Source organism: Limanda limanda, chromosome 5, assembly GCF_963576545.1.
Source record: "Limanda limanda chromosome 5, fLimLim1.1, whole genome shotgun sequence".
Taxonomy (NCBI): Eukaryota; Metazoa; Chordata; class Actinopteri; order Pleuronectiformes; family Pleuronectidae; genus Limanda; species Limanda limanda.
In genome coordinates, this window is record NC_083640.1 from 21379570 (window position 1) to 21394443 (window position 14874).

At 44.8% G+C, this 14874-nt stretch overlaps 1 protein-coding gene across 5 annotated transcripts in view; it reads left to right on the forward strand.

Moving 5' to 3' along the window:
• LOC133001911 (rho guanine nucleotide exchange factor 28-like) overlaps positions 1-13306 on the forward strand; it is a 38907-nt gene extending 25601 nt beyond the window's left edge. For 2 of the 5 annotated variants that reach the window (XM_061071621.1, XM_061071623.1), the window contains 25 exons: positions 261-303; positions 1639-1728; positions 2340-2463; positions 3243-3387; positions 3643-3698; positions 4837-4894; positions 5789-5927; positions 6058-6188; positions 6296-6436; positions 6819-7069; positions 7146-7271; positions 7376-7493; positions 8253-8507; positions 8590-8666; positions 8773-8951; positions 9032-9129; positions 9219-9410; positions 9860-9991; positions 10110-10246; positions 10335-10382; positions 10650-10754; positions 10892-11056; positions 11395-11646; positions 11736-12099; positions 12189-13306. In XM_061071621.1, the coding sequence (XP_060927604.1) occupies positions 261-303; positions 1639-1728; positions 2340-2463; positions 3243-3387; positions 3643-3698; positions 4837-4894; positions 5789-5927; positions 6058-6188; positions 6296-6436; positions 6819-7069; positions 7146-7271; positions 7376-7493; positions 8253-8507; positions 8590-8666; positions 8773-8951; positions 9032-9129; positions 9219-9410; positions 9860-9991; positions 10110-10246; positions 10335-10382; positions 10650-10754; positions 10892-11056; positions 11395-11646; positions 11736-12099; positions 12189-12382 (3620 nt within the window). In that variant the 3' untranslated portion in view covers positions 12383-13306. The remainder of the gene's footprint in view (positions 1-260; positions 304-1638; positions 1729-2339; positions 2464-3242; positions 3388-3642; positions 3699-4836; positions 4895-5788; positions 5928-6057; positions 6189-6295; positions 6437-6818; positions 7070-7145; positions 7272-7375; positions 7494-8252; positions 8508-8589; positions 8667-8772; positions 8952-9031; positions 9130-9218; positions 9411-9859; positions 9992-10109; positions 10247-10334; positions 10383-10649; positions 10755-10891; positions 11057-11394; positions 11647-11735; positions 12100-12188) is intronic. The other 3 variants (XM_061071624.1, XM_061071625.1, XM_061071622.1) reach the window with 2 other exon arrangements.
• Positions 13307-14874: the final 1568 nt, after the last annotated feature.

Here is a 14874-nt window from a genome sequence, read left to right on the forward strand (position 1 = left end):
TCCGTGTTTACACTCATCTGGTCTTTCAAAGCAGAACTCGTTGGCTGTGTTTGTTCTTTCTCTTGAGGGGTTTTGCTGAATCCAGACTCTTTGAGGACTTCTTGCATTTTGCCTGTTACTCACTTCTGATTCGGTGATGATGGTTTCCAACCTCCTCGGCTGATTCACTCTGTAATAATGTCTCGACCTCTGTAATGATGTCTCATTGACGTGTGTTTCTGGTTTACTCATGTGCCTGTCTTTGTTACTCTACATTACAGAGCAGCGAGCGTTCAGCCTGACGGAGACGCCCAGAGAGAAGAGGTAAAAGCCAGTGTGACTTTTCAGGCGATATCCACTCCATTGTGCAGAGTCCTGCTCAGATCTTCCTCCGTTTTTAGGCACCGGTGTTGACGAGTGTGTGTGTGTGTGTGTGTATGGTATATATGTGTGTGTGTGTGTGTGTGTGTGTGTGTGTGTGTGTGTATCTATTAGACCTGTGGCTGAGGTCTGAGCGTGCAGGATGTGACGTACTTCCTGTTGCAAGGCCGGGGCCAGACTATGCTCTGATTTTAACCTCAAAATAACCCTGAGTAAACAGAAACTCTCAGGTCTCTCCTCGATGTAAAAACCTCAGAAACATCAAGCTTCTTTCCAGACCACATTTATGGTATTGGCCGTGTGTACATACAGTATTTTAGTATTTATTTTGGATATAGACCTCAACTTGTACTTACCTAACATTTGTCTCCTGCCATGTGGCCATTTGCTTATGTTACTTTATTCCATAACTATTCTAATCCATATTCATGTTATAATTCACCTCATGGCTCATCTCACTGCCTTCGTAAATGTATCATGTGCTAATGCAATTTATTTGACCATGCCTTGCTAACAGTGGAAACATTTGAGACGATTGTTTCAATTAATTAGATGATCATTTTCGATTATTTGATTATTTATTTTAGAATAGAACATATTGTTACTAAAATATGAAGAACCCCAGATTGTGCATTCACCTTAGCTGCTTTCAGACATGCACTGAACTCCGGAGAGTCTGTATGAGTGAAAGCCTCCAGACTTTCTGCGGACTTTCTCCAGGCAGTCCCTTAGTAAAAAGTTAGCAGAATGTCCAGAGGAGCCCATGTGAGGACACAGCAGGATTTACCGTGAGCGTGTTGATAACGTTCCTAATACACGGCAAAATGGATGAAAGAGTGGTGCCACACACGAAGAAGATACACAGACGAAGATATCAAGAGAGTTTTTGGCAATAAAGATCAACGGCAGTGTTGATATGACAAAAACACGAGATCTCCGCAGCAGAATTAACGTTACGTCCTGACTCTGCCTGCTGCACCAGCCTGAGCAGAGATTCTCCTGCTGCTTTGTTCGTGTTCGAAAGGAAACTCTGGAGAAAGTCTGGACATCCTCTGGAGTTCATGTCTGAAATCGGCTCATGTTTGTCCCTCACTATATCTCAGTCCATCCAATGTTAACAACATGTAAATCCTGTCTCCATCTAGCTTTTCATATTTATTAGGCCCAGAAACGATTTGTAGTCTCTCATCTTAGACGTCCCACCTATCATAAACACTGTGAGTCTCCTGATGAGCTGAACAACAGCGACCCGGTCTGAGGTGTGTTGTATCCATGCAGGGTTTTGGGTTTCCGTAAGCGGGCCCAGTCAGCAGAGGAGGAGAGCAGCGCACCAGTCCAACACCTCACCCTCACAGAGTTCCTCAAAGAGTATGTTTTCACCAGAGCAACCTCACAGCCCTGCATGCGTGGCTTAACTCATTCTAACCCCCGCCCTCAAATCATTCCACAACTCATCCATTAACCACGCGGATTCTCTGCAGCTGTATTTGGTCACATATGACACTTAAATCATGTTTACACGTTTATTGTCATGCCACAGTTTAGTTGTTGCATGTGTTTCTCCTTCTTTTAGATGTGTTGTTGTAGCCATCACCTAATATGTCTAATGTACCTGGCATAAGTTGCTACAAATAGTTGACACATTATTAATTGCATCTTGCCAAGGTCATCCTATAAATAGTATCCTCTAGAGTCCATAGTGACTTCCAAGCATGCCAAGCATGTTGTTAAGAGTAATAATCTGCAGACCAGGGGGCCTGGAAGACTGTCTGGACATTCCTCCACTCCAGCATGACACCAGTGTAACCTGAACATTCAACTCTTAGTGTATTAACACCAATCAAAATGTAGATATGGTAAATGAAGCGTGTGCATGTTGGGTTTGAATCCCGCAGTCTTCCACAAGCCAAAATGATGCGAGGAGACGTGACAACTGCTGACTGAAATGTCCCCCCCCGCCCCCCCCTCCCATGAAACAGGATCGAGGACGAGGAGTGGGATAAATACATAATCCCATCGAAGACTGAGTCGGAGAAGTACAAAGTCAGCCGGACCTTCAGCTTCCTGAAGAGCAGGATGTCCAGCACCCGCAACAAGACCAAGGTGAGGCGACACACTGGGCGCCAGTGGAAAATGTGATTTCTGTCGGCTATGATTTCACGGGCATGTGTTAAATACATAACTGAAAAGCCCCTTTAGTTGAACCGTGGAGAAAAACAGTCTGACTCGTGGAGCAGTAAAAGGTTTTACCACCTCTCCGACCAGCCAGGTCAGAATTCCTCTGCTGGGGAGCCATTGTATGTTCACTGTGCTTTTATTTGGCGAGGGAGAAAAATGCTCTCTCTACAGGTCTTAGCAACGGGACACAGAGAAAATATCCTCTTACATAATACGAAGACCCCCCCACACACATGCACACGCACACACACACAGCGTGAGGAACCAAAACACATTCCATAGTATACTCTTCTAAACACGGTACATGTGTCCGACAACGCGCCTCCATGTATGTGCAGACACACACGATGCACACGAACAGTCCAAAAACAAAAACAAACATGCACTCTTAGACTTCCTTGTAAAGTTTGATTAGAAAATAAACACAGAACTATATCACACACATGCACAGAGGATTCCCCCTAACGCCCCCCCCCCCCCCCCTAGGATGAAGCAGCACAACAGCAGCCGTCCCTGTGGACCTTAACCAAGTAAACACAAACGCTCAGTCAGAGGCCTCTTTATCGCAGCTTCACTTTAACAGGTGTGTTTTAGCCGCAGCCGCCGCCGGCCTCTTCCTGCCCACTGCTCGTTGTTGTGTTATTTCTGCGTTGGTGGTTCAGGTGATTTTTGTAAACGTCAGCTGTGAACGCCTTGTATTCTAGGTGAAGGGGAAAGAGGTGAAGGAGGGGAAGGAGAAGTCGGGAGCCGCCAACGGCCACCAGTTTGTTCCCGTGTCTCCATCTGGTCCCGCTCTCTGTGTGGCCTGCGATAAGTCGGTTTCTGGGAAGGAGCTGCTGCAGTGCTCCAGTAAGTAGTACACTGTCAGTGCTGTTGTTGTTTTATGTCCTGTGGTGGCCGAGCTGTTTAAGGTTTGTCTAAATCTCCTCGCACGTGTCACCTTGATGTTTTGCTTAGTAGAGGACATGAAGTCCGTTCTCCTCCTACCACTCATTTAGCATCACTCGCGAGGAGCCGAGCAGGAGGAGCAGGGACATCTGGACAATCTTGTTTATTATCACCTGACCGATGATGATTATCCGGGTTTTGCTTTTGTCTCCGCAGACTGTTTCCTGAACGTCCATAAAAACTGCAGAGAGTCTGCTGCAGCCTGTGGGAAGGTAACCACCAACCTCACGCACCTCATTCCATCCCCCAAAACCAGCTAACCAGCAAGAATGATGAACGGTCACATGATAGCTCAAGGGGAACGTTCACTCTAAATTACTTGACAAACACTAGAAGAAACAGCTGCTAGGGAAGGACAGTGCATGTTTGAGGGTGTTTTTCTTTCAGCCACGGATAAAAAACGCAGATACAGATCACGTGTTGTTATTCTAAAATGTTTGCAAGAACATCAAGGGTCACACACGGGCTTCCTTTTGTATGATCTCATCAGTCAAACAATGTTTACTTGTCTTTATAAAGTCAGAGAAAATAACAGATGACGTAATCTTGGCAGGATTAAAATATTCTGCAACAGAAAAGTTATAGGTAGTGTAGGATCTCGTGTTATCACAGTTCAACCTCTAGTTTGGAAAGTCAGAATTTGTTGGACTTTGACAAATCCTCCACTCTTTACTGCTTCTTTACTGTATTCATTTGAATCAACGAAGCACTGTGGAGATGCAAATACAAAAATTATGTTTACTTTTTGTAATCCCCCCCCCCCCCAAAAAGTGTTTTTCTGCATTCGTGAATTCCGGCAAATATTTTGGGCGCATTTCAGTCCCATGCAAAACGTTGGTGCTATCAATTTTTTCAATCAAGCTGTGTTTACATCTGTGTTTATTAGCTTGCAGTCATCCTTAATGCTTTTCATGTTGCATTTTTATACATTTTAAGGACATTTTTAGAAATCTGTTTCTGTCTCTTCACCATATCCATCAGTCTGAGAGGTGTGCAGCAACATCCCCAGCTCAGATCTTCTGCATCAGTTTATTCCTTCTTTCGCTCCCTGTGTTTCCTTCTTCTCCTCTTTTTATTCTTTGTAAAGACAAAACACACACACACATACATAAATCAATTCCTGAAGTGGAGGCAGGCTGAGAGGAGGTGGTACAGCAGGGTAACAACTGTCCAACACTGTGAGACAAAGGAACTCCTGGAATGTGTTGAATAACACGATCATTGTATTGTAGGGGGGTCCTTTAAAAATATTTTTCATGTAGACATTATTAGACTCCAATAATCTGTTATGTTATAGTTGAAAGTATGATTTACGTCTGTTGATGTTAATGTGAGCGTGTGTTTCCCCAGAAGCTGCAGGAGAGGAATTTATCGCTGGTGAAAAGCAAAACCTCGTCTCTCCCACAGAGTGAGTCACAAATTACAATGTGTCCCCCCCCCCCTCTTCACCTCCTCCGCCATCATGTCCTCCCCTCTGTCTTTGGTTCATGTGGTTTTCACCTGTCCTCCCTCGTTCCTCCTGTAGTGCATTAAGTAAACCATTTCTCCTCATCCCCCCACTCGCTCCTCCTCCTCCTCCGTCCTGTTGTTCTCTCCCTGGTGAAGAAGTTACAGTTTAATCCATCTCAGTGGGGGATCTGTCCTGGACTGTGTTTACGTGTGTTTGTGCCCGAGTGCTGAGGTTGAGTGCGTCTCTCTCATCAACGTGAATTTTTGTTTAAATGTGAAGCTCTGTCTTCTTGAGTCTGACGAATTTATCGGTTGTCCAATAAAAATCGTCCGATTGTGCCTTTCACAGACATATCAGTGTTTGCTGAATAAACGATTTAGAATATATGTGCGTTTATGTACATTTTATGTTACAAAATATGTTTATTTTCTTAAGTTCTATATATTTGATTGAATTTGTGTTTTCATTCAAAGTTATTTGTAATAAGGTTTATGGTTAAACTGTTAAATATCAAGCCTCAATTACATTTCTTTGTCAAAAGGTTTTCATAACGAAATCGTATTGATCTCGATTAAAAAAAGTACATGTCAGCCGATATATAAATATCCATATCGATCATGCTCTACTGTAGTCCCTGTTGGTTTCTGATTTCAAACCCAATCCACCTTATGGTTATAACACATAATTATAACTGTAAACTCCAGGCAGAGTAAAACGATGACAGATAACGAACGCAGACCTCCTGTTTTTTAATCCAGTTACTGTTACATTCAGTGTCCACAAAGATAAAGATAAAACATCTGAACTGTGACTGATCCTTCTTCCTGCTCCTCCTCCTCGTCCCCCCTTCAGACTTTTTGAGAGACAACTCTCAAGCCTCCATTTTCTCCTCTGCCTCCTCCTCTTCCTCGTCACTGCCAGCAATGACCAGAGAGAAGAGGGAAACAGTCGCCCCTCTCACCAAAAGCCTCTCCCTCTCTATAGACAGCAGGTAGGATGACAATGTTCCCACGCTGGTGTCACCAGTACATCAATATGAATCATTTGAATATGACCTCTACTGAATGATCAATGCCGGATGCAAACGTGTTCAATTCCGACTGGATTTGTTTCCCCGACAGACGTCTGAGTGACTCAGCAGCGGTGGACGGAGAGTTCAGCGTGACGGCGTGCACCAACAGTTCACAGTCTGATGAGGGAACGCCGGTCACAGCCACTCCCCCATCCACGGACCCGCCAATCATCGCACAGGGTGAGGAAGAGAGACTTTTAAAGCTCTCAGCCGTCACATTGGTAATTACCGTAAAGGGAGCTGTGAGCCAGAGTTAAGACTTTGTTAATTATCTTCTGCTCTCACAGATGCTGTCGATGCTCCTCTATTGAGCGACTTCTCAGCCGACCTGCTCGGACTTGATGTGGAGTCGTGGAGTCTGGCGGTTTGTCCGGAGTTCTGTCGACTACACGAGAGGCACACGATCAAACGGCAGGATGTCATTTACGGTGAGATACTTCTTCTTCCTTCTATCCTTCGTTTCTTCTTATTCCTTACTACTTCTTTTCGTATTTAATGGTGTGTCATTTTATAGGAACATTTATCTGTGATTGTAAAACAGATCCTATATATGGGTTTTATTGGGTTCAACCAAAGAGTTACTTCTCTGTAGCTCAGTGGAAAACCTTTGCTTCTCAAAATGTTTCCTCAAATGTCCTTCTTGCACATTAAAGTGAACCTCTATAAAAAGTGTTTTACCAATTTTATCCAACACTTCTTCCACTACAAGGAATATGTCATAAACCTTTGCCCAAATAATCTCCTCTGCAACAGTTAACATGGAGTTCCAGATGTTTCCTATAATCCACTTTCACTGCCTCCCCCCCACAGAGCTGATGCAGACGGAGCTGCACCACATCCAGACCCTGACGGTCATGTCCGAGGTGTTCCGGAGAGGGATGGTAGAGGAGCTGCAGCTCGACTGGGAATGCGTGGCCCGAATCTTCCCATGCTTGGATCCCTTGCTGCTCTTCCACAAGAACCTCTTCGGAGCGCTGCAGGAACGCCGAGAGGCCGAATCCCAACCCGAGAACCACCGGAACTATCTCATCCACCAGATTGGAGACATCTTGCTTCAGCAGGTTGGTGGAGATTGACTCGCGGATCCAAACTAACAGAAACGTGTCTGCACTCGCTGGCTGACGGTCTCTCTCTCAGTTCTCAGATGAAAATGCTGAGAAGATGAAGCAGGTGTACGGTGAGTTCTGCAGTCACCACACTGAGGCTGTCAACGTCTTCAAAGAGCTGCAGCAGCAGAACAAGAAGCTCCAGAACTTTGTCAGAGTAAGCTCCTCAACCTCTTGTGCTTGTAAAGACTAAAGTTTCACAGTAAAACATCTTGATTGAGCTGCTGATGTTCTCCTTTTGATTATCACCTCCGTTCACAGCAACAGAGCAACAACACTCTGGTCCGACGGAGAGAGGTGCCTGAATTCATCCTGCTGGTCACTCAGCGCATCACCAAGTATCCAGTGCTGCTGGAGAGGATATTACATTACACTGAGGGTAAGTCAGGTCTTCTGTGTCCTGCACTGAACTGTAAACACAAGCAGCCCCCAGAGCCTTTTACAATTCATTCCAATATGTGAGTATGTTTATAGCTAAATGTTTTTAAACATTATCCTGCAGATATTTATTTACTACATATTACCAAACTACTTCTACTGTCACTATGACTACTTCTACTACAACTGCTGTGTACTATGCAACTAGATACTGTATTAGCAACAGCATCAAAGCATCAAATTGTCAATGGCCAAATTGATCTCTACAATCAGGTGGTTTATGATAACTTTAATTTAAATTTCTCATGCACATTACCAGCTAATAGATGTGTTTTTATTACATGAATATAAAGTAATGAAATCAACAACTTAGCTATTTACTTAATAAAAAAGACAGCGCCGTGGCTCAGGGTCTAAATGTTCTGAGTGAAACACACTCACATAACATCCCTGCTGCTGTGAGAGAACAAGGACAATGGTTAAACACTGTAAAAGTCCCAATACACCAGCAGAGCAGGAAGAGGAGGATACAATAACTTTCCACTGAACAAACAACCCTGTTACTTCCTGTGTTCATCATGTGACTCAGCTATTTGTTTTTTTCAAAGTGGCAGAATATTATAAATAAGATTGATTTTGCTCTTTTCTTGTGCCAAGTATTTGAAAGTTAAATCTTAACTTTAAGGCCAGTATAATTGAAAACCTGTCATTTTAATGCATGTTTCTTAATTACGCTTCTGTAAACTCTTTCTCCTGACAGAGGGAAGTCAGGAACACGCTGACCTATCGCGTGCCCTGGCTCAGATCCGTGACGTCATCGCCGCCGTGGACCTGACTGTGAATACGTACGAGAGGTGGCAGGAGCTGCAGGAAGTTCTGGCCCGGCTGGAGAACAAGAGCTTTGCCAAGCTGAAGAACGACAAAGTGTTCCGCAAACAGGACCTGCTCAACAAACACAGGGTTCTGCAGCACAAAGGGCTGGTCTTCTGGAAGACTGCCACAGGACGTCTGAAAGGTCTGTATGACGTCATCATCGCCAGTTGGTTTGTGAAGTTTTGGGCCAACAAGTCTAAGATATATTTTCACTCCTGTTTCAGACACTCTGGCACTGCTGCTCACAGACGTCGTGGTTTTCCTACAAGAGAAAGACCAGCGCTTCGTATTTGCTGCTGTTGTAAGTTTCAACCCGAACATCCCCTGACCTGCCGTCCATCCGCTTCTCGATACCTCCTAACCAGTTTCACCCACGTTTGTTTATGGCGTTTTATCAACTGTTTCAGGACCAGAAGCCTCCAGTGATTCCTCTGCAGAAGCTCATTGTCAGAGAAGTGGCCAACGAGGAGAGAGGGATGTTCCTTATCTCTGCCTCCGCAGTGGGACCAGAGATGTATGAAGTTCACACCACCACCAGAGAGGAGAGGAATGCGTGGATGAGACACATTCGCCAAGCTGTAGAGAGGTGCGACAAGTCCAGTGTACAGTATGTGGAATCTGTGTGTACGTGTTACTCATTATCTAACCCACTGATCTCCCTGGCAGGTGTCCTGAGGAAGAGGAGGAGGAGGACCGAAGTGCGGAGTCAGAGGAGGTGAGGCGAGCTGCAGAGGCGAGGGGCCAGAAGATCACCAAGTTCCAAGGTAGGAAAATATGAGTATCCACATGCACGTGTTATCTGATACCTTCTTATCAAGCGTTTATTTATTTATTTTTATTACATTTTGTGCAGAGAATCTGTTGGGTCAGGATCAGCAGATCTGCACCAGCCTGGAGGAGAAGCTGCATCTGTACGCTGAGCTCACCGAGTTAACCCTCCACTCACCAGAAGCTGTGCCACATCGCCACCTGCTGGTTCAACCGGACACAGACAGTGAGACTATGCGAGAGGCGTCCTCACTGCTCACAGCCGCACTCAGAGAAGGTGACGGAGCTGCTCACTCTCTTCTCAGCCTCAGTCAGCCACATGAACTTTCATATACAAATTATTTTTTGGTAGTGGCAAATCCATTTAAGAAGAAATTTCGAACAATATCTAAACATGAGAAACAAGCTGACCCCCTCCTGAAAGACAATTTTTAAAAATTAAATTAAACCAGCTTTACCTGTTTTGGCTGATGACCCCTCTTTACAGGCCTGTGCTCACCTTGCTCTATCGACTGCCCCTTCCGTCCTGTTAGTTGTTTTGCCCTATAGAGCTTTTTCACAACAAACATTTGGACCTGTCAGTAAAAGAATCGCACATAAACTGCATGTGGCCATAAAAAAAATGAAAAACATGAAGTGTGATATTTATGTTTAAGCGATATTATATAGCCTATTTGGAAATCAGACTTAATCTTGAGTTCTGACGGATGTGTGCTTCCCCTGCAGCAGAGAACCTGGTCAGCATTCTCCAGGCTCGTGACGGCGTCTCTGTCCGAACTCCGAGCTCTCCTGTCCGAGGACCCGAGTGCTGCAGCTACAACAGTCACGGCAGCAGCATCCAGGAGTCTCCCTCTGAACGTGAGCCACAGACATGCACTGCAACTCTGAATGCAAATCCATGTTTGTCCTGACACTGCTGTTCGCATCTCACCTGACCTTTACTGACGCAGCATTTACCGTGTTCTCGTCCCTACAGCCGATTATCTCAGCACGCTCAGCATGAGCTCCACGTCCCTCGGATCGGACTCTGAGCTGACGGGGGGGCTGGACGGTGTGCTGTGGAGCTCTGCCGTCGAGCTGAGGAGAGGAGACAACAAAGGGACCATGTTAAAGGTTCAACTAATGCAGTTCCCCATAAGCAATGTTTCTGAGTGGATAACTGTAAGTTAGTGTTCCCCGGTAATAACGGCTTGTTCTGTAGGTGGCAGAGAGCGTGCAGAGCCTGACTCAGCTCCTCTACAGTCTGCAGGTGAGGAAACACATCTGGGCATTTGTGATGAGTTTAAAACTGGATTGAAAGCACATAGTTAATATAAGATATGTTGGTACAGTGCATGTCAATAAAAAGGAACAATTGAATTTGATATTGTAGCAAGTAAATATGATTTAAATCTAAACCTGAACAGCTTAAATGTGGGATTTCAAGAGATTTGGATTAAATTTATGTTAAATATCCACCGTTGAAATGGCAGTTTTTATGTCAAGTTATAAACGTGTTTCCTCTTTGTGTTTGCAGGCCGCTGTGACGCTTCAGGACAGCTGCTATGAAGTCCAGAAAGTCCTCCTCCAGGAGGGAGAGAGACCTCAGCTCCGAACCCTCTCCTCTCTCCAAAACTGTCTGGTACCAGTCATATAAGATTCAATATGTTTTACCACATGTAGGCTCACACCAGTTCATCGAGCAGTTTGAGGAATTTAAACTAGACGTTTACTTCTGTGACCTTTTCTTTTAAATGACCAGGTTCTGTTTTCCTCCAGGAGCAGGAGAAGCAGAGAAGCCTCGACAAGAAGAAAGACGAAGTGGAAAAGAAGGGATTAGAGAGGAAGAAAGAGGAGGTGGATGAGGTGCAGAAGCTCCACATGAGGCTGAAACAGGAGCAGCAGCGATGGGACCGAGAGTGTCTGGTCAGAGAGAAACAGCAGGTGAGCATCTCTGATTCCACGGAAGGTTCACCCGTCTTTCACCTCTGCAAGGTGCTGATTCCACCACATCTGAATATAATCTGAAAAAAACCCCATTATATACCCTTTGGTAGAGCCATGTTTTCCTCCTGCCCTCTCACTCATGCACTAGCACTTTTTTACATACAATAGAAAATATGTTTATGTAAAGCTTTTAACCCTGCAAATCGAAACCCCAGTTGCACTGAAGTTTCACAAGCACATTTTTTTAAAGTTTTATATCCTGTGCACGAAATCTATTACCACTGCAGTAAGGGTTTTATGGTGCCTGATTTTTGATGTGCCTTGTTTGTTAACAGAATGAGCAGGAGAGCGTCCTGGAACAGCGAGAGCAGCAGTGCCTCCTGGAGGCTGAGCGTCTCCGCTGTGAGCGTGAGGAGCTGGAGGCGCAGCTGCTGGAGTATCAGCAGAACCTGGACCGACTGAGGGAGGGCCAGAGGAGTGTGGAGAGGGAGAAGGAGCAGATTGAGAACCAGCAGAGGATTCTCCAGAGCTGGAAACACAGCCGCCAGAGCAGCTTGCCTGTAACAATACCACTGGATGGAGTCAAGGTAGGAGAGGGAGGACGACGACAGACAGGAAGGGGGGGGAAATAAACCGACTGCTGAGTTAACCGTGTCCCCTCTGCTTTTCTTCACAGGTGTCCAGCCACAGCCGCACAGGAAGTCTGGATGGCAGCTCTTCGGTTTACGAGAACGAGGCGGCTCTGCTCGTCTCTCTCCAGCAGAAACACCCCCTCCAGCCCGGGATCAACAACCAGTGTCTGCACTCCACGTCCAGGAAGAACCACGAGGGCCCCCCAGGCTCCGGCTACACCGCCAGCCTGGGCCTCAGCGCCAGCCTCTACAACAGCCTCAACGCCCTGCTGAGTCAGGCTCACAGCAAACAGCCTCCAGACGGCCTGACCTTCCCAAACTGCAGCAACAGCCCCAGCTGCCCCCTGACTGACTCGGCCCACCCGTTCAGCGGCAGGGTCACCGCGCCGCCGCAGAGGAGCAACAACAGTAAGACGAGTTACCATGCCAGACCATAGAGGGAGACACTAATTCAGGTTTCTACTTTGTCTCATTAGCGTCTGTTGTTCTCCTTCCAGCAGACTTCAGCCCACCATTGGACAGGCGATCCCTGGGTCCCTGGAGGTTTGAGGTCACAGGTCACGGACTTTGCGAGGACTACTCCTCCTCCTCCTCCCCCTCCCTTACCCCGCTCCTTCCGCCGCAGGCTTACCTCTCCCTGGAGGGACAGAACGGGGAGGAGGGAGGTGAGGAGAACGTTGTTTATCTCTGAGGAACAAACCAAGCTTCCTGACGTATAACTGGACCAACAGAAATGTACTTGTTGCTTATATGTGTTTGTGAATGTTTGCATTTGCATCCGTCTGAATGTGACGGATGCAGAGTTCATGTTTAAAAACCTGTATAATCACATAAGGGAATAGTTGCAAGGAGGGAGTATATGCCGAAATACTGTGTGTGCCTTTATCAGCGTATATCCGCCATTATTCCTTCTCTTCCTGCAGTGTGATCAAGCCATTGTGCCTTTTTGCAAAGAAGCTCTTTGTAGATCAGCTCTTATACTTTCACTTCTGTCACGATTCGTTTTTTAAAATATCACTCGGACACGTTGGATGGCCGACGCACCTTTGTGCTACAAACACTGGGACCTGAGGCGTTAGGACAAGTGGACAGAAGTTGTGCTGTGTTTTCCCGGGAGCACTTAAAAGAAAATATTTGAGAAGCTAATTATTATTTGAGTCTATTTAGAGAGTGCAAATATTTCTCCACATCACCTTTTAATAATATTTATGAGGGATTATGAGCATCTAAAAGTAAACAAATATACTGACATTATTGTATAAAAATCTGATATATGTATAGTTTTATGGAAAGGCTACCTATGCACACTACTCTGGAAGAGGAACTCCATTTTTCTCACACAAGTGCCAAAAATCTTTATCTATCTGATACCGTAATTGATTTCTGTAAAAAACAAACAAAAAAAACGGCTGTATTTTTTCTGTTAATCTCCTTTTCTGATTATTTATTGTGTGTAAATTGCTTCATGCACTGTCGACAGTAATAATATGTGCGTTTGATATGTATTCTATTGTAATCTCTGTAATCACAAACTGTGATGTGCCATATTAATATTGTGCTGTACATAAAACTACTGTGGAAATCATCAGCTTTTAGTGCGTTTTGCTTTGTCAAACAAAAACGAAACATCAGGTGACATTTGTAAAATCACAGGTTTGATGTGACATAAAAATGTGATATAATGATGATATTAGTCATTATTACTTCAGTCAGTGTGCACAGCGATTGGTTAATGTCTGAATCTGGTTTTACGTTTCTAGAAATTCTTTGAGTTCCTCCACAGATATGTTCTGTAGCTCTACACACATTGCGTTTTTATGTTGTGCCAATTTATCCTCCACCACGACCGAGCTTCATACCTCGGCAGCCTGTCGGTGACGAGCGAAGCCCGATGGTGAGCTGGTAAACCACAGTGACTCAGTGGGCCACATTAATTAGATCCAGATCAGCCGCACTGAAAACAGCACCGTTGTTTTACTTTGCGAGTACTTTCGTTTTTTTCCTCCCCCTGGAATTCATGTTGTTAAAAAGGCATCCTGGTAATTACACAGTATCAATTATCCTGCTTTCAACAGGATGTCAAAGATAATCATCAACTCCAATGGATGTGCAACACAATGTTTCCCTGTTTTGTTAATGTCGTTGGACCCTCTGCACATGGACCTCTGATCTGCCTCTGCCACTCAGGGCTCCACATTATCAGTCTGTCCGAAGTCCCAGGAGCAAAAAGGTAATGAATCATCAACGTACGTATGTTAGAAAAACTAAACTAAATACAAGTATTCTCCTTAACTTTTAGATTGTTTACATCAGATAGACATAGACACTTAAAGTTAAAGTGAGGCTCTAATGCTTTTTTCCCCCTTTGCTTGTGTGTGTTGCAGTGCTCCTCCCTCTTCAAGACTGCACATAATCTAAATGTGTAAGGTTTCTATTGTAAATTGTATTTGCAAGTATAGGAATTACACTCACCTACACAGAATTATAGATGTTTTAGCTGCACCACTGATTGTCTGCATCTTATAATAATAACTTTATTTGTATACAGACCAAGATTCCACCAGCAGCTGAGAGAGGGCACCACTGTTCCAGTCAATATCACCAGCATAACCTTCAGTGACGGCAAATATTCTCTTATCAGCACTGGAGCCGGAAACGAGACTATTACAACACCACTCATCAAAGTTCAAAACCTCAGCTCAGTCTTGATCCGTGTGTCAGTCGGGAATTTGAATTATTGTCATTTCTGTTTGACATTCTTGAAACATTTGTTTTCCACTGAATCTCATTGTTGTCAGTGATGTAGTTCCCCAGAAGCCCAGAGACCTGAGTCAGAGACATTTGAGAGGAATGTCACTGAACAGATTTTCTAAACTGAAACAACCAGAGATTGTTATCTCCAGGATGATGATGGTGTCACTGATAACTTAGCTGAAAGTATAGAGCGAAAGGAGAAGAGAGGAGCTTCACCGAGAGACGGATATCTGTTCAGAACACAACTGTGTGTAAATATGAATCAGGTTTGTCTCTAGGTTAGAATGATGCTGTTCTACCAAACCACAAAGACTTTAAATCGGGATTTGGTGACTGGGAAAGCCAGTGAAGTCCACAGACCATTGTCATTTTCATGGAACCAGTTTGAGACGGTGACCTGATGCATTATAGTGGTGGACGTGCCCAAAG